Source organism: Taurulus bubalis (assembly GCF_910589615.1).
Source record: "Taurulus bubalis genome assembly, chromosome: 6".
NCBI classification, from domain to species: Eukaryota; Metazoa; Chordata; class Actinopteri; order Perciformes; family Cottidae; genus Taurulus; species Taurulus bubalis.
The window spans coordinates 9,763,786-9,787,217 of NC_136594.1; the positions used below are offsets into that span (position 1 = coordinate 9,763,786).

Consider the following 23,432-nt stretch of genomic DNA (forward strand, 5'->3'; position numbering starts at 1 on the left):
AGTCAACGTTACATCTAAGGACCTTTATTATCCCACCCTCCATTTCATCTGTTCTTTGCTTCAGGCTCCATGATCTACGGTCGTGTGATGGTGGACCCAGTCCAGAACCTGGGCGACTCCTTCTCCTGCAGCATTGAAAAAGTCTTCCTCTGCACTGGAGCAGACGGCTACGTTCCTAAGTACAACCCCACCAACAAGGAGTATGGCTGCCTGGCAGACGCTCCCTCTCTGCTTTACAGATTCAAGATCCTGGTAAGATGCAATGAAACCACAAATACAATACTTTAGACAGTTGTGGATCCAAAAGAAGTAGGGGTCATGTCTTATTTCTGTGTGTGTTGTTCTGCAGGACAAGGCCCAGCCAGAGACTCAAGCTTTAGCATTTGGTGATGTTGCTTTTAAGGCCACACTGGCTCAAGACACTGTTGGAGGTCTGCCTTTGGTCAGACAACCAGGATCTGATGGTTTCTCACTCTCCTCATCTCCACTTTTCCAGGTCTGTCTAATTTCCAAAACCCATTACATTCATGCATTGTATCAACGCGTACATAGATAAGGATTGAAACATGTGCTCCTCCTGCAGGTGGCTGCTGGTCGAGAATGGTTCATCCACACCATTTACACAGTCCGCTCCCGAGAAAATGCCAACCGCAACATTGGCAAGCGCAGTGTGGAGTACCTGCATCACAGCATGTCCTCTGTTGAGGACCCTGAGACCTCCAACCTGGCCGGCCACCGCCACCGCCGCGCCGCCCCCGCTGGCGTGGCCCAAGACATCGGTGTCGAAAACAACCGAGGCACCAACCTCCAGCACATCGCTCTGGACCGAGCAGACCGCATGGTGGTCAGCCAGCGCCAGCCCTGGTCCCCTAACCATGAGCCTCTACTGGAGCGCCCCCTGCTGGAAAGCTCTGGCAGAGAACTGGCTGACACTTCCACCCTGCCGATGTTAGTGGGCCTTGCGGGTCTAATCCTTCTCATCTGCCTCATCGCCACCGTTGTCATTCTGTTGGTGCGGCGCAAAAAGAGTGAGAAAAAGGCCCAGTTCCCGCCTTACACCACTTCGTCTTCGTCTGCCTACAATGGCTACAGCCAAGGCCCAGCGGGCATGCGAAGCAGCTCAGACAACTCTGAGGTCTAGATGTGGACCTTTTCCGCCTCAAACACCTGCCCCTTATTGAAAAGACTATGATAGTCTCCTCCACCATTGTGCCTTTACAGCCCAACTCTTGTAGCACTGAATAGAGTCCAGTACAACCTGTGGACAGTGCAATAAGTCAGTGATTGGGGCTTACAATGCAGAATGAGTTTTCAAGGACTTATTGATCTCTGATGATGGTTAGTTCTTGGTGTAATGTACAGCAGGATTTGAATCATGGATGTACGAAGAAGCCCCCCCAAAAAAGGATTCCCGCTTTATTAGTTGCAAAGTTGTAAAATATCCCGTTTATCCAGTGTTTGCAAATGCATGGAAATCCCAATTTAGGAAATGCAATTATTTCACTTCAAGTAAAAGGCAAACTTGTTTAAATTTCATGAAAGAAAATGTATTTTCTATGTTCCTTCTTTAAAAATAATTAGTTTATCATGTTTTTATTTTGTATTATTTACCGTGTTTGTTTTGTGGAGAGTAGAGGACTGAATGTTAGTTGAAGCTGACCTTAATGAATGATGTGATAAATGATTTGTAGTATTGGTATTTACCTGTTGTGCTTTTAAAAGCCTGCAATATACCTGCCCATCGCTGAGTAACAATACCAATATGGTGTCATTGAAAGGGATTGTAAATGTATTTTTTTTTTTTAAACATTTTTTCAGGTCAATGTGGCTGAATTCAGATGCAAAACTATCTGTGTACATATCAAATGTAGGACTATGAAAAAAGGTATTACTACACCCTGGTAAAACTTGAAAAATTATGAACTATATGTCTCTCTGGTTTGTCGATCAAGCCCTTAAAAAAATAAGTGCAGTTTAAAAGTTAGAATTATTCTTTTACAGGTGACCGTATATTTCAATGTGCCAGTTAACTTCAAACTAACTACTACTAAGCAAACTTCTACGGCTTATCAATTTTGTCAATTTCAAGAGTTTGGATGTATACACTTCAACTGCCAAATATAAATGTCCTTTTTTTTTTTAACCAGTGTCTTATTTACCAGAATACACATGTAAAAAACAGGAAGTTTATTTGTTATGTTCAAAAAGACATTTTCTACTTCACATAGGAAGATAAAAGAAACAAATGTTTTCTTAAAAATAAAAAGGGTACATAACCGCCTCAAGCAATGGAATGTGGTACAACCAACAGGCATAAATACATTTATTTCAATTAAGTACTAGTAAAAAAGAACTAGCAAACCAAAAAACTAAACCAGCACAGCTGCAGTGTTTAGGTAAGTGACAAGGCAGGCTTGTGTAGGAGCACTTCCTAAAACCTAATACAACGAGGTCAGTTTCACACAGTACATTATCACAGCCTGCCAGACAAACACAGACACTAGGACTAATGATACTGGCGATGGCTGTCGCCCTCGAATTCTGACACTGTACTCAGTAGATTTAAGTTCAGCTTCACAACTTGAGCTTTTTCCTGCGTCCGCGACCGTCTGGGGTTGCCTCCGACTTCCGTTTTTGGGCCTAGATAGGAGGAGAAAATTATTAGGAGAGATTTTACGAGCCGTGACATAAAAGTCAATGCCGTCCAGAATAAGAGGACAGGGAAGCAACAACTCAGTTGGAATCAATTATCAAGTGGCTTGCTTCCTTTAATACGAGATGGATTTAAAACTTACCGAGGTATTCTTTGGGCCGCTGCGTTTCTTCTTCTCAGCCTTCTCCCTCTCTTCCAGCTCCATGTTCTCTCTCTCTATCAGTGTAATCAGGGTGTTGCATCGCCTCTGTAGCTCCTAAACACAGCACCGAACATCGTTTTTAAGCAACATTTTTAAAGACGTGCATACGAACAAAAGAGAAATAGTTTTAAAAAGCAGCCAATATTACCATGGCAGTCCTTGATTTGAGGAACCAGTCAAACCGGAACTGAGGTGAATTGCGGATGCACTGACGCAGCTCGTCGTACACGCTCTCCTTGTCAAAGCCCAGCTTGTGTAGCATGCAGATAAGAAAGCGGTCCTCCTCCTCTGTGTAGTTCTTGCCTTTGTTGGTGCCATAGGAGATACGAAGCTGATGGAAGGGAGCTTTATAGCGACCAATCTGGGCAAGGAGATGAGAAACAATAAGGGAATCGTTAATTAATGAAAACAGAAAGAGCCGATAATGTGATAAAGAGACGTTTAATGAATCCAAGCAAGAGTTGGAGTTAAAGTGTTTTAACGCAACGCTTAACGAGATGAAGCTAATTAGGTAGACAACAAATGATTAGCCACATGGTTGACAGTCAGCTACCTTTGAGTCCAGTGCTTTCTTGATGCTAATCCTTCTCTGGATCCTGGCTTCTCCTCTCTCTATCTGGGCCATGATCTTCTCGATATCCTGCAGCTCGTTGCAGCGCTCCCAGAATACAGCTGAAGGAACACAGGCACAAATTCACAAGGTATGCAAAGAAATCCAAAGTTTGCCTGTGAGATACATAGAGGATAAAAACAATGAAAACAAGCTGTCATTACCAGAATATTCCATGACTTCCTCTGGCGATTTCCCCTCAACCTCTCTGGCAATGTTCTCAATATCATCTCTTCCCCACTTCTCGTTGGCTTTGATGAACTGGTTGAAGTCACGTTTGTTCCAAATAGTAAATCCCTGCAATGAAGGTACAGTTGATCAAAATATGCACAATAAAACCAGACATAAAACATTTAATTAGAACGTGCAGCATATTACCATGAATGGATTGCAATTGGGGAGAATAATCAGTACCTGTTGCAGCAGGTTCTCCTTCTCCTCCAGTTCCTCCTCTGCGAGAGCCTCGGCATCATCGATCTTAGTCTGCTCTTCTTTCTGGAGCTGGGCCGAATTTGCCATTTCTGGATTACGTGGAACCTAGACACACAGCCACAGACAGATTTAGAGACATTTCTAAAGACCTTTCTCCTCAATGCAGATGTGTACTAATATTCTAATCCTCATCCCAAAAAAATGCCTGTACCTTGTAGCCGATGGTTTTCCTGTAAAACAGAATTTCCTTTTCTAGAAGCTCAAAAAGACGTGGAGGGAAGAACTGGAAGTCCTGTACATTTGGCTGCTTCGGAGGACGAGGAGCCTGCGAATCGTAGTCAAACAAACACATGTTATGCCTCAACCAGGATAACATGCCATCAATACAAAGAGTCTAATTACACATCCTGTTGCATTAATGTTTTATATCCTGAGTGTGTTTCTGTCCCTACCTTGGGTGCTTTGGGCTCACTGACTCGCAGAGCCTCTCTGAAGTAGGCGTCCACAGCGTAATTGGCTTTCCTTTCTCTCTTGGGTGGCTCGATCCAGTTGGTAATGACCTGAATGAAGAAGCAAAAGATGAAGATAAATACTCAAAGGATCATGTTCTTGGTATTAAAGACAGAAGACTGGTGGCGTTAGTGTTTGTACCTTTTTCTTCTCTCTGTAATCTTCTCCTTCAAATTTGTACACACTGGTGTTCTCTGTGTCCATGGTGAAGTTTCTCAGAGTGCTCTCACCCAGAGTAGACATCTTCTCCTTCTGCTCCATAGTCTAGAAAATGACAATATTAGAGTGTTTATTTTATAGCAAGTTTAAAAACTAAAAGAAAAAATAAATAAATTATGTACTGCATCCAGACTCACCTTCCTTTCACCTCTCTCCAGGATTGCGTCAATGTCATCATCTGTGATCTCGCTCTCTTTAGAAGCAAACACATGCGTGGCTCCGTGTCGGATGATGGACAACATCTCATCCTTACCCAGTTTGTTTGCGCTTGGGTCAACTAGTCTTCCTGTGAAACAAACAGAAGACAACTTAGTGGCTCACTCAAAACTCCTATTGGTGTGTACTGTATTGTACCAATTTCTCAGAGATCCTTTCTGTACAAATAAGACTGGGAAGAAGGAGTTACCTTGCTGAATGACAATGGAGTCCAGGCGCAGCTTCATCTCGGCCCTCTCCACAATCCTCTCCTCCACCGTGTTTTCAGTGATGAAGCGAAAGACGCGCACCTGTTTCTGCTGACCGATCCTGTGCGCTCGGTCCTGAAATTGAAAACATAAAACTGGTCATGATCCCTACATCTGAAATCAAAGTTATACAACACAATCTCTTATTTACAAGGACGAGAAAATCTGATCCTGTAACTTGATACTGAACAAGGAATGTGGTGTTGAGTACTAACCATGGCCTGAAGGTCAACTTGAGGGTTCCAGTCAGAGTCGTACAGGATAACCACATCTGCTGTAGCCAGGTTGATACCCAGTCCTCCAGCTCTGGTGCTCAACATGAAGAGGAACTTGGAACTGTTGGGCTCATTGAATGCATTGATAGAGATCTGAAAACACACAAAGATACATGAAAAATGACATGTATTTTTATTAAACACATCTTATAGTTGACTGTGAATAGACAGATGGTAAACAATCAACGTAAATCTCTCATATGACATATTACTATACAAGATCCAAGCACCACACCTGTCTCTCCTCGTGCGGTGTCTGGCCATCCAGGCGGCAGTAGCCATAGTTCCTCCACATGCAGTAGTCCTCCAAGATGTCCAGCACTCGGGTCATCTGACTGAAGATGAGCACACGAGAACCTGGAATAAAAGGAAAGACGGCACAATCAGTCAACGTAATGTCGGAAGAAGTTAGTCCTTTCACGCAGTTTGAAATAATATACTATGGGAATGTGCTGTATGTACTCAAGCTGCGATTCCTCTATTCGGTCTGATCTAAGCGATGTAAAGGATTAGTCAAACCCTTGTTGTTTGACTGTGTTGAGTGTGTGATAGTTGCGAAAAGTACATAATTATTATATTTCACAGCAAAGGGTAGAGAATAGTCCAAAAAATAAATACATCTTTGAATACAGTAGGATTTGACTTGACTTATGGAATGGAGTATTTTATGGTATTGATACTTTCAAACTGAGTACTACTTCCTCCGCTTATGTAGGGTTAACGCAGGTGTTGTTCTGTTTGCATCTTAATATTCAAGATTCTGTAATAGAAATATGTTATCTCGAGATGACAACAAGAAATTCTCCTGAAATGACAGCATGGCCATCTACATACCCTGCTGCTTCATCTTGGGGAGCAGCTTTTCCAGCACCACCATCTTGCCACTGTTCACCGCCAGGTGAAGGTCAGTTGTGTATGGAGGACCAGGCTCGGCTCCGTCGAAAAGGTACGGATGGTTGCAGCATTTCCTCAGCTGCATGAGAACGTTCAGTAGACGCATCTTGTCCATCTTACCCGCTGAGTTCAGAATGTCTATGTCCTTCATCAGGATCTTTGTGTACCTGATGGTTCGTGACATGAGTAAATATTACATAATAGTTTACGACAATTTAATATCAGTATCCAGTTCAAGCAGAGAAGAATAAATATGCTAAGGACAAATTAAAGCTGGACTCAGGATGCTTACCACTCTCGCTGCATCTTACTCAGGCCCACATACATCTTAATCTCTTTTTTCGGCAGCAGAGTCTTCTCTACGTCGGCTTTTATACGACGGAGCAAGAAAGGACGCAGAACCTATAATAAAAAAAAAAGACAGGTCAAAAGGATTGCTTTAACCAAAATAAAAAAGAAACATCCTAAAATGTACAGATATTAGTTGGAAGTTGACATGAGGAAAAGTCAAATACTTACAGTGTGAAGACGTTCGACCAACTCTGTGTCACCCAAACAGTTGTTTGTGTCAAACCAGGAATCAAAGTCCTTTGGTGGAAAAAAATGTAATTAGTACCAGCTTTCTTATAAAGAATGGACCACAACCACATCAGTGCAACTAGGGATTCCAGCTTGAAGGAGTATTTATCTTCTAGTGAAAGTCTCTGTTGATCTTGTTCATTTCTAGGTGATTCTTACCTCGGATGAGTTAAAGACATCAGGCAGCAGGAAGTTCAGCAGAGCCCACAGCTCGTGAAGGTTGTTTTGCAGGGGCGTTCCAGTCAGCAACAAGCGATTGGTGGTCTTAAATTCTCGCACAATCTCTGATAGCTATGGCATAAAAAAATTGCTTTGTTAGGACATTTTGGAAAAGGCTAAGTGGCTATGAAATGTCCAGTTTGTATCAGTGGCTGCCTCACCTTTGATTTCTCATTCTTGATTCTGTGAGCTTCGTCAATGACGAGGTACCGCCAGTTGAACTTCTTAAACACGGCCTTCTCAATGATGAGTATCTCGTAGGATGTGACACACACGTCCCATTCTCCAGGCAGCAGCACATCTCTGATCAGAGCATTCTGAAATTGATGCAAAAATCATTCTGCCCTTTAGAATTGTACACTTGAGTTATTTTCCATTAGTGAAGCTTGAATTGGCTGTAGCCCTCAGTGAGAGATTGCCTACTCAAGAAAAGAAATCTTGTGCATGCCATTGATAACTCCACGCTCCAAATTCTCAATTCCCATTGCAAAACGAGCCCATAAAAATCAAACAAATAAGCATTACGGAGTAAAATATCAAATCCTGGCAAGTATTTCCACTTTTCAAACAATAATAATAATAATAATAATAATAATAATAATAATACTCGGCCTACCCTCTCTTCTCTGTCTCCGATCAGGCAGACGGCCCGGAGTGAAGGCACCCATCTCTTAAACTCATTCATCCAGTTGTAGAGGGTGGATTTGGGCACCAGCACCATGTGGGGACCAGGGATGTTTCTGTAGTGCTTCATATAACCCAGCAGGGAAATAGTCTGCAGAGTCTTCCCCAAACCCTAAGAAGCAGCAGAGTGTGTAAGTTAAAAATATATACATATGTCACCCTTTTAAATGTAGAGGTAAACTGTGTTGACTGTGAGAAAGTACTGACCATCTCATCAGCAAGGATGCCATTGATGCCATTCTCATACAAAGAGATGAGCCAGTTCAGTCCACGGACCTGATAGTCTCTCATTGTTCCACATTTGACGTCTAAATGAGAGACGCATTATCGTTACTTCTGCTCATTTTATACATTTGCAATATACCTTTCTCTCATGCCAAAATAAAAACAGGCCATTGCTTACAGGAGGGGGAGTTATCAAAGCGAGTGCAGACATTAGTAGTCTTGGTGCTCTCGCTCAGAAGCTCTTCGTCCTCCTCTTGCTCTGTGCGACGATGTCGGTTGCTGTTAAAGCACAGAGAAGAAACAATGATTAATGGATTAATGATCACAATAGGAGTTACATTCCTAAAATGAAATAAATATGAGAGGACGTGTACTCACTCTCCAGCAGACAGCAGGTTCTGTTTCTCATCGTTCTTCATGCGAGGACGTCCCGGCTTCATCTTCAGAGGAGAGGTGGGGGTCTTCTGTGCGGCTGGTTGGATGAAATGAGCAAACAACTCTGTTTGCTTCAACAGGTACTCAAATCTGTTGGTCCGGTCCGTTAGCTAGATACAAAAGGGAGAAAGTCTTGTTAACTTATGCAAAAATGGAGTGTTGAGCCACGAGGTGAAAGCTATAGTTAACGGATCCTTACCACTTTCTCCTCATATCCCGGAGCTGTCGATGATGAAGCATCTTGTGCATCGGCACCCGCTTCCGAAGATGACTCTTTTCCAGCATCTGAAGTATCAGACTTCTCCTGAGCAAAAAACAAGTAAACACCAACAGTCTTGTTTACTGGCAATCCTCCGATTTGTTAAACAACAACAACAGCAGACAGGAACAGACGAGACAAACTGCCTGATCATGCTATCATGGACTCCCAACCTCCCTGACATGAAACCTTAAACACTTGAGGCTACTCCTTCACCTGTGTTCGAAGATGCACAAACTCAAGTCTGTTGTTCTTGCTGCTGAAATGCAGTCTTTGTATTAGACACATTTTAGTTCACCAAGAGTTTTTGTTGTTGTGCTTTTCATACTGCCACCTCTATTATTTGCCAAGACAAGACACTGCACCCACCACCCAATTTGATTCCCAATTTTGATTCAGTGCACAATTTGTATCTAATGTATTATTTGTTCCTTATGTGTCAATACATTTGTCTCAACACACATTGTATTGGCTATTAATAGTGTGTATCGCCCTTTGTTGATGATATTCATAGTGTATTGTCGTACTCTGGCCAGTTACTGTATACTATTCCTTGGTTCCTGTACTTCGATGGTTCCGATACGCAGTTTCCCTGCGTGGGATTTAAAACGTGTGTTTAATTTGATTTTGTAAATGTTGTAACTCACACCTGAAAAAAATAAATAATTAATTTTGAAGGACTTTATCAACACAACGTGCAGCGGGAGGCACGGTGCGGGCACGCAGCGCTGCACCAGCATCCATCGGTTACAAAAGCCGTGGCTGAACCGTCCTCCCGAAAACAAAGAAGACAGGACAGCTCGTTCCTTTCACGACACAGAGCAGTCACGAGCAACTCTGGGAGTAAATAGAAAAGCACACGCTGGTGCTTTTAATGTCGTGATCGACGGGCTGCTAGCGGGGCTGAGCTAACAGTGTGAGCGTTTACGAGACAGGCTGGCCTTGTTGCAGTAACGTTAGCTTCCGTCCCGAGTGAACGGGACCGAGCTGTTGTTGTCACGAGCTAACGGCTAGCTAATGAGCTAACTAGCTCAAACCGACCGCGGTACCATTAACAAAGTGAAAGTTAAAACAGCCGAATTTGACGAACAAGTGAGCAAAACACGGGTGGTTTCAGAGAATAAGACGTGTGGGTCTGTGAAAGACATACGCAGTGCGGAGAGGAGACAGTAGCGTTGACGTTGCCCGTTTTAAACCGTCTTACCTCAACTGCTACTACGGCTTCTTTAACTTCGGTCTGCTCTTCCCGCTGCTCCAAGCAGTTCAGGATTTCGGACATGTTTTGATCGAATTTCCACCTCGATTCGGAGATATTCGTATGTTGTGCCTTAAATGATCGCGTATGAGAGACGTTGACGATTTCCCGAACTTTTTGGTTGGCAGTAAATGAGAAGAATCCTGTTGTTTATATGAAAGACACACCGGTTGGTCCCAGGCAGCACGTTCCCGCTAGCAAGGTTTTAGTCGGGCACCCGCGCTCATACAGCGAGAACCCGCTGTGTCCGCACTATCGCGAGACTTCGTCATGCTGCATTTAGGGGCTGTTGTTGTTGTAGTTGTTTTGTCTCAGTGGATTTCTTTACAGCTTCAAATAAAGCTTGCTCGACGCGACTGAACCACATACAACACTTTGGTTTGATTACACCAGACCACATCCGTCCATAAAATGACTTATTTGAATCGCATGCAAGAAGGTCATTTTGAGCTGTTCGTGCATCAGCTGAATTAATAAGCATATTCGTTTTGAATACATTCATACACTCTTTTAGAGATATGTTAGCTATCCATACAAATTAATTTGCTTTTGTACTCGTATGATTACCCAATAACGTTAAATGTTCACATTTTACATATTTAAATCATGTCTTATATTGTTTATTGTTGTAATGCACCAATCATCAAGCTAAATGTATTGTATGTGTGTCGTGTACACATACAATACATTTAGTCAATAAATCGTTTCTGATTCTGATACTGAATATCAGGTTTTTCAAATAAGAAACAAGTCAGTAGAGTTTTAGGGGAGAAAGAAAGTATCACTCTCACACAAGGACAACGAAAGAAATACTGAAGCGTTCATTTCCAGATATTTGCGACGCAAATCCAACTTGGCACCCGGCAACTCAGGTTGATGAGGGGTATGGGACGGCAGCATGATAACTACACAGAAACGGCTCAGAAGGGCCCACATATTTAAAAGGGAATTTGACAAAAAATAGTATATGTGATCAACATGTTCAAAAACATCGTTTACGGAGAACCACTAATTATGTTATCACTCAAAATTCACCAACTGCGTGACAGGCAGTGTTAAGACGAAAATTGCTTCACACGAGGGTCCTACCGACTTCTCTGTCCATAGGAATGACGTCGTTGGTCGGGTAATCAGCTGGTTCTGAATGATCAAATGAACCAAAATAACATGATTTTATCTGTCAAAAGATGGTTAACACCTAGCGTTAACGACAACTGAAGACATTCCGTTTGGACATTGTTGACATGCTTTATTTGGGTAAGCACAGATCGTAAGGCTTCTGTATCGCGCGAATACGCGACCGTATTTATGCTAAGTCAGAGTAACCGAACGCTACCTAGCTAACGTGTAGGCCTGTTTGACTGCTTTGTTCGTTTTTTTGTCGTTGTCGAATGAGTTTTAGTAACAACTGCTGCTATGAAGAGGTAGAACGGGCTCCGGCTGTTTACGCGTAACTGTTAGAGACACGCGTTTAGTGCCAGGCACAAAGGAATAACCGTTAACGATACAGCTAGCGTTAGGAGGCTAGCTGTATAGCCACACAAGGAGCACAAATAGCGGTTGGTCGCTGCCCTACCGAAACGGCAAAAGAAGGAAAAACATCAGGTGTGAAGTGATTTCATGTTTACTTCGTGTAATATAACGTTAATGGTTTATGTGTTGCGGCAGATGGCGAATGGATTTTGGACTTAGGACATAGATAAAGAAATTAAAAATGAAAAAACACCATATTGTACGCTACCAACTGTCAAAAATAAAATGATGATAACATGGAGACAATATATTGACTATATTGATGGTACAATTCCAAAGTCAATAGCAATACTAATATTATAGTTATATACATCTAGTTAGAGCTGTATTAACTTCTAAGGCCGAGCATATACTGTATTGCTCACTCATACTTTCTTAAGTTACATGTGTTATTGTGTTGAGGCCTACCTAAGAAACATTTGTAAATAGTCTTGTTACAAAAACTACGTGTTATGAAGAAATGCTGGTTACTATATGACACAAATCTATTGTTTGTCAAATCTCATTTTATGAAATTTAAGGATTTGGTATATTATAAAATAATGTTTAAAAAAAAGTCACTGCCAAACAAAGGTTTTATTGAATATGATTTTGAAAGATGTTTGTAAGTTTCTCGTATAAATAGCCAAAAAGGTATTAAAAGAAGATGGTTTATCTATTGTTGGGGTTAAATTATGGAACAATGGTAACGTTAGATGTAATAATGTGTGACTCATGTTTTGGTTTTCAAAAGGATTGTTTATAAAAGCTATTTTTGAGGATTACATGTGAATGAAATATATTTGTTTCTCTATATTTCTATCTTTTAAAAAATATTTTATTTTCTTGAGGGTAGCTTTATTGATATATATATATATAGGCTATATTTATTGTTGTGTGTGTGTGTGTGTGTGTGTGTGTGTGTGTGTGTGTGGTGGCTGAATAAATAAAAAAAACACTACTACTTAGAGTTCTGTAAAACTATGTTTTTGTGTGTAAAATTCCTTTGTAAACATGAAAAACTATTTCCTTACATTTTGTGGTCGAAATTAGCTGTCGTTCTAGTATTGCACTTTAAAAAATGGCCATGTCTTCTGAAAGCTGTATGCAAAAACCTGCAATTATGTTGTGTAATACTTAAAAGTCTCATCACATGATAGAACACACCTATTCTGCGACAGTAGTCACGTCCCAGTAAAGGCTACAGGCTCTACATTTCAGTTGCAACACATAAACGCTGAGTACACTGTCTACCTTTTGAATGCTCTCTGTCTGTGCACTCAATGAATGCGGACAATGTGTGAACTCTAGACTGGTAGAAAGGACCCTATTACAACAGACATCATAATGCCAATCGAATACCCCTGTAAGCCATGACAGTGAGCCTTCAGCCATAATGCCAGGACTCTAAAATTGAAGCAGCTAAATAGAATTCAGCCATAGTGAATTTTTCTGTCCTTTTCCTACTATGACATGTCAAAATATCCTCTGTGAAAAAAGGCCTATCGAGGATTGGACAGGACTCTCTTTATGTAAAGTCATTAGAGTTACAGTGCAAACTGATATTAAATTATATCATTTATTTTACAGTTTATGTCAGTTCAGTGCAGAAACTATGTGACTTTTAAGTGTCGGCTAATCATTTCCTCATTTGGTTTCTGCAGACCGTCATCATGGACAAGATTTTGGAGGGCCTTGTGAGCTCCGATCACTCTGTTCCAGTGAAGAGGGCTATTGTGAAGAAGGTAGTGGAAGCAGCAGAGAAAGGGGTGACAGAGGAGCAGTGTCAGGCATTGTTTTCTCTCACCACCCGCCTCGTCTTGCTTGGTGAAGATGTCTTTCAGAGGCAGATCGGCTTCCAGGTTTTGGAAGCCTACGCACGTTACCATCGCCCAGAGTTTGAGCATTTCTTCAGTAAAGACTTTGTCCTCGGTCTTCTCCAGCAGGGCTATGGCCAGCTGGACCGCAAAGACCCAGCCATAATAGACTACATTCACTGCTGCCTGCGGCTGCTTATCAGCTGCCCCTCTGTGCTTGAGATCTTCAGCGTGGTTCAGGTGGAGGTTTTAAGGATGGTGTGTGAACGTCCTGAGCCGGCTCTTTGTGCCCACCTGAGCACTTTGCTGTCAGACTTTGTGCAGTGCATCCCGAGGGAAAAGTCAGGCGTTTTGTTCTGCCAGCAGCTGGTGAGGACCATCAGTTACTTCCACTGCTTTGCCAGCCAAGAACGGGAGCTGAGAGAGTATGTAGGTCAGGTGACAAAGGTTAGCACACTGCTGCAAAACATCTGGAAGGCTGATCCAGCCACGCTGCTTCCCTCCCTGCAGGAAGTGTTTGCTATTATCTCTTCCACAGGTAAGGCTCCTTCTGTCTTTCTTTTCTTTCTTTCTTCCTTCTAAAACCTCTATAATACATTGAGCAAAAACAATCATTACTTTTCTGGAGGGTACGTTTAGGGACACCTGGAATTAGGTACAGATGCTCTTAACAAGCTTACGTCGTGAACAAATTTAGATTTATTCTTAGATTTATAAATGTCTGTCTACCAGTAATGAAAAAATAGTACTTGCATTTGGCAGTGTGGAACCATGACTTATAACGCTCCTTCCATAAATCTTGGCAGTAATACCAAGGTTGTTAGCACACGATTGAACACCTAGGAACAGTTACCTTGTTTAATTTAGTTTTTTCAGGGCCCTGCCAAAAGCTGACTTTGATCCTGTGGCTTAGTTCTCATTTGTTTAGGTTGGCTGATGTTCATCCATTCAGTATTATTGGCACACAGATTATTTTTTATCTTCGATATAGTGGCCTCACTTTACACACAACATTGCTCGGAGCAATTCTTGGAGCAAAAAAAACCTTTCAATTTCACACTGTGCATTTTTGTCCAGGGCAGATGTTGAAGCATTAGCTGTAAAGATGTAGTTGAGTTCAGAATACTTAAAGCTGCCGTTCATTTTTTTTGATGGTACATTTTTAGGCATGTCCTCCTGAGCCGATTGTGAAGTGATGCGAGTGAGCAGCACAAAATAACAAACAGCAGGCAGCACTTTCAATTATATAGACACACTGACAGCATGCGTCAGTGAGCGATGCAAGCAGAGCCGCTCTGGGTTAAAAGGTCACCGCCTCATTTTCAGTTGCATTTTTCAGGTGATCTGTGCTTCTAAAAAGCTAGTGTCAAAATCCTGTCCCAATAACAACTCGGCAGATCCACACTTTAGTTTAAGCTTTCTCTGTGCAGCTGTATTATGTACAAAGCAATAGGTATTTTACTTAATATCAGCAGATACCCACTACTCAAAGTGTAACAACTTGATTTCATTCCAAGTCACAGGAGATGGACAAAACAACAAGAATAACTTAAATATGAAGCTGTAGTTTGTGGTGGGTGTCACACTCCATTATATCCAAAGGTAAAATATTCACATGAGTGAACATTTGACTGGAAACGCACATTCTTTACATAACTACCACTACTCCTCTCCACTGATACCAAAAGAAAAGATAAAGTTGTGTCGTTATGTACCATTTCTACTGTGATTAATCTTTTACAGACCCCTCCTTTGACCCTTCCATTGCTCTGGCCAGCTTGGTGCAGCACATCCCCGTTCAGATGATCACAGTTCTCATCAAGAGTCTCACCACGGACCACAATGTCAAAGATGCAAACATGACTAAAGCACTCTGCAGGTTCGCTCTCACGCTGAATCATCGGAGATCAATGTTACCCTAACATAACCACCATGTTTGCACATTATTTTTAACTCTATATTCTTCTCTCTTTCCAGGATGATTGACTGGCTTTCTTGGCCTCTGGCCCAACATGTTGATACCTGGGTCATTGCTCTACTGAAGGGACTGGCTGCAGTTCAAAAGTTCACTATCCTCATAGATGTCACTCTGCTTAAAATTGAACTGGTTTGTAGTTGGAATTCCTCATTTTGATTTATGGAAGAAGCGAGTCAGAAATAGAACAATTTTAATTAAATGATACACAAATGTTAAACTGCATTAGTAATTAAGCTGGATTGTATCATTTTTGTCATTAAGATATCTTACCCAGGGCTGTATAACTGTAGTAATGACATAAAGATGTGTTTTTTTTTTTTTTTTTACCCATAGGTATTCAGTCGTTTGTGGTACCCCATTGTGCGGCAGGGAGCGCTATCGGTGCTCTCCCACATGCTGCTGAGTTTCCAGCACTCTCCTGAAGCCTTCCATCTGGTATGGGATCTCCTGCCTCCTCACAGCCCATTTCCCCTCTCATACGGCCGCTTTATTAGTTTTAAAATTTTCTTCTCTTCTGAATTAAATGACTTCAAAGCTGCACAGACTTCTTTTCCCCGAACTCCGGGCTCGGCAGCACTCTCCCGCTAATGATGTGTGAAGCACTTAAATGTTGCGCAATGGCCCTTGCTTTGTATAATTTCATTAGTATCTAAAAATGTGAATATTCTCAGAAAGAGTCAGAAAACGAGATGTGCAACTACCCTCTGGCTGACCGTGCTGCATATTTCTATGATTAACATTAGCAGTATTCCAGCACCAGGTGTCCTGAACGGTTTTCTCTTATCTTTATCCCTCGCCGTCCCAGGTTGTTCCACATGTGGTGCATCTAGTCCGGTCTTTGAGGACAGACGGTCTCCCCACCAGCAAAGCTTTCTTGCTGCAGTTCACTGAGCTCATACACTGCATGATGTACCAGTACTCCGGCTTCCCTGACCTCTATGACCACATAGTAGAGGCCATCAAGGTAAAAGAGTATGCTATGTATGTTCTCGTGTCTATATTTATTCAGGAAAATGTTGCTAACCAGTTAACTTAAAAGGTGATTGCATTTACATTGCATACATATTTAAAAAGCTTTTAGACTTCATCTAATAATTCAAATGTCTCTTCTCAGGATCTCCCGAAACCCGGAGAAGAGAAAATCAAACTGGTGTTGAATCAAAGTGCCTGGACGTCCCAATCCAACTCATTCGCCTCAGGTCCTCTGAGGCAAGTTGGAAAGTCTGAGACCGGCAAGACTGGCCTGGTCAACCTGGGGAACACCTGCTTCCTGAACAGCATCATCCAGACTCTCTTCATGGCCACAGAGTGAGTTGTGGATGCAAATACACACGCACACTTGTTACATTTTTATATTTGTATACTGAAACATAATGCATTTATTATGGACAGTCTTGAGTGTAGTTAACCTTTTTTTTGTTTTTTCACAGTTTCAGGCGGCATGTTTTATCATTACATCTAAATGGTTCCAACCCACTAATGAAAAAGCTCCAGCTGCTCTTTGCTTTCCTTGCACACACTCAGGTTAGTGTTGACCTGTGTAATAGATCATACATATAACAGAGTATTATTACGAATGACGACAACAGTCGATGACACAGCGACTCTGTTGTTTATGTCTGTTTCCTGCAGAGGGCAGCATATGCCCCCAAAAACTTCTTGGAAGCATCTCGGCCTCCCTGGTTCAATGTCGGCTCTCAGCAGGACTGTTCTGAGTACCTCAGATTTCTTCTAGACAGGTACGGTCACGCTCCAAGCAGATTAGGTGAATCATAATTGGATTGTGTCAAGTTTAATTACGTTTTCTCTATTGTTCCCCTCTGCCAAACGAATGACATGATGCAAAGGGGAACATTTAAAGGAAAAGTAAATGCATCATTTTCGTGCCACTAAATGAAAAGATGTTGACAAAAAAGCTTTGGCTCATAAGAACGCATAAAGCATTTAGAGTGGCACTTAACATTGCAGTTGATTTTTCTCCTCTAATGTTGAGCTCCCCTTGTCTCCTGTTCTCAAGGTTACATGAAGAGGAGAAAACACTTCAAGTCCTGGAGTCGGTTAAGCCAAAGGTGACCCCTCATGTTCACACAAGCAGCAAAGACCCAACCGGTCCGACTTCTCCAGAGAATGGCGAGGAGTCATCTTTGGATCCAGCAGAAATCAAACCTGAGGATGACGGGAGGACTTTGATAGAAAAGACTTTTGGTGGGAAGTTGATCACAGGTATTCGTTGTATGCAGTGCAACTGCATCTCTGAGAAAGAGGAGCCTTTTACAGACCTCTCTTTGGCCTTCTGTCCTTCTGCCTCCCAGGGCAGCCCTCAGCCTGAGGGGCCTTCTGAAGAACCCAAGGTTCTCTGTCAGGGATCCGTCAATGGCGGCAGTGAAATTCCTGAGCCAGGCTCGGCCAAAGCACCAGCTAGCAATGCCCATTTTGTGCCCGTGAGTAATGAGCCTCCTCTGTCTGTGCCTGACTTGGTGAACTATTTTCTGGCTCCAGAGATCCTGGACGAAGAGAATGCCTATTTCTGTGAGAAGTGTAGCTCCCTCCAGCGGGCAGAGAGGACCATGAAAGTGGTGTCGGCACCTGAATACTTGATCCTCACCCTGCTGCGATTCTCCTATGATGCCAAATGCCATGTCCGGAGGAAGATATTGGACAACGTCACCATCCCGCCACTCATGAGACTTCCTGTACACGCCCCTTTAATGCAGACACAATGTTCCTCTTGTACCTCTTCTCCTCTGCAAGTGGATTCTCCGGAGAGCAGTGAGAATCTGGCAAAGAAGCTCAAACCATCTCAAAAAGACGAGGAGGAGGAAGAGGAGGAGAGAATAGTTGGAGCAGAGCAGATCAATAGTGGAGTCGAGATGTCAATCCAGTCGATGCCCTATGTCCTCAGCTCAGTGGTGATGCATTCTGGGATATCGTCGGAGAGTGGCCACTACTATTCTTACGCTCATAACATTAATGGAGCAGATGGAGCACAACATCCAGCTAACCACTTTACCCTCAAGGAGGACTTGGGGAATGGCCACCCTGAGAGTAGCCTCTCCACTTGCTCTGCTCTCTCAATTCCACCTGAACAAGGAAACACGCTCCCTAATAGTGGCCAGGAGGCAAGGGATTGGCTGCTGTTCAATGATAGCAGAGTGACATTCACGTCCTTCCAATCAGTGCAGAACATTACAAACCGCTTCCCCAAGGACACGGCGTATGTGCTCATGTACAGGAAGCAGGAGCTGCCAGGGCAGAACATAAACGGGGGACTATTGGCAAACGGAATGAGATTGAATGTTGAGCCTCCCCTGCAGAAAGAACTACTGGATGCTATAATCAAGGACAACAAGCTGTATTTACAGGTATGTGGGGGTGAACCCAAAAAAAATAACCTACTTCTCCCACATACAGGCATTGTGATACCCGTTTAAAATTGCTCCCTATAAATTATACTAATAAATGCTAGCCAAGTGTGAAGTGATTAGCATTAAAGCAAGTATTTAATCTGCTGCTAAGAGGTTCACTGGATATTTTGGTTGAAACCACTGTGCTTATTTTTTAATGCTTTACATGCATTTGACGTGTAACATCATTACCACTAACCCCTCTAAGCGTGAAGTTATTATGAAAGTGGAGGGCTGTAAACGATTCTCTCAGGTGGAAAGAAACTGAGTGAAAACAGACCATACCTTTACAGAAGACTGAGACAGTATTGGAATGTTTTTGACTGAACTTGAAGCCAAATCTGAACTGTCCTGTTACAAGACATGAGGTGTAATTTCACGAGTCATTGAACTGTGTTGTATAGAGTTGACTTTCTAGTGCACTTGTATAAGCGAGTAAAGTAAATCACCTCTAGAGGGTGCTGTAATAATGTTAAGTGACATCTCTGAATAACTGTCAAATTGTTAAATTCACTCTTTGGCATACCTCATATTGTTTTTGTCCCCATCACACGTAAAAAGTGATCTAACTCTGACACATTTCTCTTTCCTCCACGCTGTCAATAGGAACAGGAGCTCAGTGCTCGGACCCAGGCTCTCCAGGCCCCGTCATCCTCCTGCTCTTTCAGGCCCAACGGTTCAGATGACAATAACCCACCAGGGAGCTGCGGCCCATCTGGTGGAGGTGGAGGGGGAGGAGGCTTCAATACCATCAGTAGACTGGTCTTCTGAAGAAAGACTATGCTGCAGAGTTGAGAACTGATCATACCATAGATGTGCATATATAACCTCATGAAAAGAGCACTGAAATGATCTAACAACCCCCAAACACACACACACGGTGTCTGCGGTGATTCTGATACTACAGTTGATTTTTGTTCTTTTTAAAATATTGTAATACCACTGTTTCACTCATTATTTGATTGTATTTTATTTATTGAGATTTTTTTTGTGATCCCAACATTGTAATTTTTCATTGAACTTCCAAAGTTCAAAACTTGAGATAGAGGAAAAAAAACATATTGGTGCAAATGTATTTTCTCCCTTGAATAAAATGACAACGATAATAATAATCCATTGCATACATTACTAGATATGTGATACTGGTTGAGTCGAGAACATGCTCATGTTATCTGGCTTGCCGTAGTGTTTATAATATTAACACACACACACACACACACACAAATACATGCATGTGCAGTGCACAGTACAGAAGAAAGCATTCAACTGTAAGATAAACAGACTTTTTTGATTTGTCAAAGTTCTGAACACAACCTTTGTGTATTTTTCTGATTTGCATGCAGCTTTTCTTCACGAGCTGTTCTCTGATTTTCACGATATTTGGATCTTTTTGTATGTGTGCTTTGCTGTGTTTTACAGCTTTCATATCCCATGCAATACATGTAAATATGACTTAAAATATCATAATCACAGAATACAAAACTGTGTGGAAAATTGAATACTACATTTTGGTAATCTGCACGATTAAGGCATTTTCAACATGAATATTTTATGCTGACTAATAGGTTGTGTTTAAACATATTTGACAACAGTTAACTGTTTGACAGCATATTTTAATGTATTCCTCTGAGTTGATCATTCAGGGAGACTTTTGTGTTCATGCTGATTTTATGTGCCTTTTTGATATATTTAATGCAGATTTTTGAAGAGGAATTTGTCAGGATACATACTTGCCTCAGCTGTACTGTGTTAATATTCATAATGGCTTCACCTGTCCCTACAGTAAAAACAACCCTGTATACGTTGTATGTTCTTACTTAACTAACTTAAGTTATTTAAAGAGGTATGTTGGTGATTTAACTATAAATGTAATGGCTAACATGACAATACAAAAGTACCAAAAAAATGAAATTATGAAGATGAAAGGCAATTATACTCAATTGATCGATGGCAAGGCGAAGCAGCATGGTTTCTGGAAACCTATTAAATTCTCTGGAAATATGAAGAAAAAAAATGATGTGGTATGAAGCTAAACTTAATGTCTGCATGACATTTCCACTGCATAGAATATATAAACCACAAGGAGCCATAGATCTTGCCTTTTGTTTTTTATGGGATCATCACCCATTGTACAAAATGTATAATACTTTCTTGCAGTGTGTACAGACATTTTCAAAACTATAGCCGGTTTTCTTCTAGATTTAAGTAACGATATGGATTTACAAATAAAAAATGTTTTTTAAAGAAATGCTTCAAAGTAAAAATATATGAATGTTATTTATACGACTAACCTCAATAATCCCACTCCAAAGCATGCATCTTTTTATTGTGTAAGCAACTTTGTTGATTTCAAAAAGAAAAAACAAAGTGTACATTGTTGCATAATTAATCAAAACAAGCGCATGTATCATATTTTTGCTTTGACTGCAAAATATTTTTGCCATAAATGGAAGTGAGTCGAGACAAAGCAGTGTCTGAGAAATCACATGCAATTCCTTACTATTCCCACAAGCAAAGTACCAATGACAGTTGTAATGTAGCAACTGCAAAGGATTTAAAAATGTGCCATTTATTACTAATTAGCAATTGATATGGGAGTAAAAACTTTGAAGTAGCACAAAATCTTTCAATGTGCATTTGGGGGAATAAAATCAATGTTGCTCAACTATTAATAAACCAAAGCATTACACTTTTCACCTCACATTTGTTGAAAAGCATTTATGGTATGTTATATCTTTTGTTAAATTTCATGTCATTAGGATTTTATAATATTAAAAAAAATGTATAGGTTTTTTAGTTCCATACAAGGCATGTACTGACAGTGAGCCCGGTCTGTTCATCTGGTGTTATTACAATTTACTTACACAAACTGAAGATGTATGCACCTGTAAAGCACAGAAACAATATGCACACAAATGCTGAATTAATGAGGAACGTTCCACACAAGCTACTTGTTGTAACAAGAGGACTGTATAGTGCTAAATATATGGGAGGCTATTATGAAGAACTGGAATTTGTGTATTTTGTCTTCATCCTTTAATTGTTCCCTATTTCTTCATCTATAGCGTGGTGGCTGTTGAAAGAGTTAATGTACAATGGCAAAGTCATTAATCATAGACTAACAAGAAACGTCCTTTGGGGGAAGTGTTTACCATTACAATGACATTCCAATACGATTCCTTAGACACCATTCTGACAGGGATCACGTCTTTGCTAATGAATTATACTAGTTGTGGATGCTGAGTCCGGTATATTGATCAGATAGGTAAACCAAATCAATATTCCTACCTGTAAAAATTACCTTTATCTACAATTGTGGTGTTGGACAGTCACCTAGAAAACGACTGCTCTATCTATCTTAGAATTCAGTTCAAAGAAAGAATCACATGCTGACAAAATATATCTCTGATATAAATTGTAGTTTCAAAGAATTGTAAACAAGTAAAGGACTACATATTTGATACTGATTTAAACTGTTGTACTCTATGTCCAATAATGAGAATAAATAACACAGAAGATGAATGCCATAATATGACACCTCAGACGTCTTCCTTCTATTCTCCTAAGATTACATGATGTTATAACGAGTTTTCTTTAAGGAATAAACACGCATTATGGATAATGTAGTTTAGACGTGCAATGATTCCTTGGGACGTTTCGTTTCAGACTGAGGTGGGTCCTTTCTTTGTCTTCCCTGCAATTGTCTGAGTGCACTTTCTACCAGAGGAGCATGTGCCTCTATTACATCATGTTATATCTATCAAACCGCCCTACAGTAATTTGTTGTGTTTTTGGACGAAACACAAACGATAGTTGAACTACATGTCCCATGGTTTAATCTTTATAGTTTTCCCTGCACGCCGCCGCCTCCCCATTTCGTCCTCTAAAGTAATTAAGTGAGCGTAGCTACAAAAACGTGACATCCGGTAATAACTTTCAAAATAAATCTCCCAACGTTGAGGGATAACGTTGAAAGAATATGTTTTGCGTAGTTTTGCTTTCTAAACATGACTAATACCTTGAAGGGGAGATCATGATCCACGCGTGGACATTAATTTGGCCCTTGTTAAACTGATGATTTTACCAAATAGTATAACTAGCCATGACTCTGAAAATGTGAACAGACGAGCATATATAACTGTGACTGCTCAATATAAACAAACAAAGACAAAATAGCAAATGAACACGTACAATGTCATATTTAGCCGTTAACATCTGCGCGATAGAGCCATTTAAACTATTTTTCGGGACGAGGCAAACATTTATTTTGAAAGAATCCTTGAACATCCGCTCTGCCGCCGTTCGGCCCGCGAGCTTGACACCGCCATGTTTTAGAGGAGGGTGAGTTGAGGGAAAGACGGAGCCACACTGTCAATCACAATTAAGGAACCATGGGAGTAAACTGGTGAGGAAGCTCGGCGGAACCACAGTGTTTACGGTGAAGATTGTTTTAATTTGCGTGGAAACGACAACTATGCACTGGCACACTGTGGGACATTTACGTCTGGTCTCGGCAACTGGGAATCGCTCCACTTTGACGGGAATTAGCATGAGACGTTAAATATAACAACAGAAACTTGGCGACTTCCAGTTGCCTGTGCCTTTTTTTTTTCTTCCTGCTCTCACAGCGTTCCAGTTTGAACAAAATACACAAGTCACCGGTGATATTTGTTCAAAAGGCGGTGCCGCGGAGGTTTATATTAAATCCGAGCCCTGGATATACCCGTGTTTTTGACTCCCAACTCGTGGAAAATCTGGTCTGTGCATTTCAAAGAACTGCCTGGTCGGCGAGTCGACTTTCGAAGG

The 23,432-nt window shown here is 41.3% G+C and overlaps 3 protein-coding genes across 3 annotated transcripts in view; 2 read left to right on the forward strand and 1 right to left on the reverse strand.

Moving 5' to 3' along the window:
* The window catches only part of frem3 (Fras1 related extracellular matrix 3), a gene marked incomplete at its 5' end in the record, with an annotated part of 29,909 nt that extends 27,628 nt beyond the window's left edge, over positions 1-2,281 (forward strand). The window contains 3 exons of the mRNA XM_079219440.1: positions 65-252; positions 350-496; positions 584-2,281. Of these exons, the coding sequence (XP_079075566.1) occupies positions 65-252; positions 350-496; positions 584-1,141 (893 nt within the window). The 3' untranslated portion in view covers positions 1,142-2,281. The remainder of the gene's footprint in view (positions 1-64; positions 253-349; positions 497-583) is intronic.
* Positions 2,282-2,309: 28 nt separating this feature from the next.
* Positions 2,310-10,069, reverse strand: smarca5 (SNF2 related chromatin remodeling ATPase 5). Its single transcript, XM_079219441.1, has 24 exons — positions 9,865-10,069; positions 8,601-8,705; positions 8,345-8,511; positions 8,145-8,245; positions 7,949-8,049; positions 7,674-7,853; positions 7,219-7,374; positions 6,998-7,129; positions 6,779-6,847; positions 6,552-6,661; positions 6,200-6,426; positions 5,601-5,722; positions 5,306-5,458; positions 5,033-5,165; positions 4,764-4,912; positions 4,549-4,671; positions 4,350-4,457; positions 4,109-4,222; positions 3,880-4,002; positions 3,630-3,762; positions 3,409-3,527; positions 3,004-3,216; positions 2,796-2,909; positions 2,310-2,640 (listed from the first exon to the last, which is right to left on the reverse strand). Exons 1-24 carry the CDS (start codon positions 9,937-9,939, stop codon positions 2,575-2,577), a joined length of 3,093 nt encoding a protein of 1,030 aa, XP_079075567.1. The 5' UTR covers positions 9,940-10,069; the 3' UTR covers positions 2,310-2,574.
* A 1,080-nt stretch (positions 10,070-11,149) lies between these two features.
* On the forward strand, positions 11,150-20,788 carry usp38 (ubiquitin specific peptidase 38). Its single transcript, XM_079219301.1, has 11 exons — positions 11,150-11,172; positions 13,092-13,782; positions 14,988-15,123; positions 15,222-15,351; positions 15,556-15,657; positions 16,028-16,186; positions 16,337-16,530; positions 16,653-16,746; positions 16,855-16,961; positions 17,240-18,584; positions 19,233-20,788. Exons 2-11 carry the CDS (start codon positions 13,101-13,103, stop codon positions 19,395-19,397), a joined length of 3,114 nt encoding a protein of 1,037 aa, XP_079075427.1. The 5' UTR covers positions 11,150-11,172; positions 13,092-13,100; the 3' UTR covers positions 19,398-20,788.
* Positions 20,789-23,432: the final 2,644 nt, after the last annotated feature.

Excerpts from the sequence above, each read along its gene's own strand:
- smarca5 (XM_079219441.1), bottom strand. The coding sequence starts at position 9,939 with ATGTCCGAAATCCTGAACTGCTTGGAGCAGCGGGAAGAGCAGACCGAA. Across the intron at positions 6,848-6,997 it reads ATGTCTTTAACTCATCCGAG|GACTTTGATTCCTGGTTTGA; the intron begins GTAAGAATCACC and ends TTTCCACCAAAG. Across the intron at positions 2,641-2,795 it reads GCGGCCCAAAGAATACCTCG|GCCCAAAAACGGAAGTCGGA; the intron begins GTAAGTTTTAAA and ends CCTCCTATCTAG.
- usp38 (XM_079219301.1), top strand. The coding sequence starts at position 13,101 with ATGGACAAGATTTTGGAGGGCCTTGTGAGCTCCGATCACTCTGTTCCA. Across the intron at positions 13,783-14,987 it reads TGCTATTATCTCTTCCACAG|ACCCCTCCTTTGACCCTTCC; the intron begins GTAAGGCTCCTT and ends AATCTTTTACAG. Across the intron at positions 16,747-16,854 it reads CTTTCCTTGCACACACTCAG|AGGGCAGCATATGCCCCCAA; the intron begins GTTAGTGTTGAC and ends TGTTTCCTGCAG.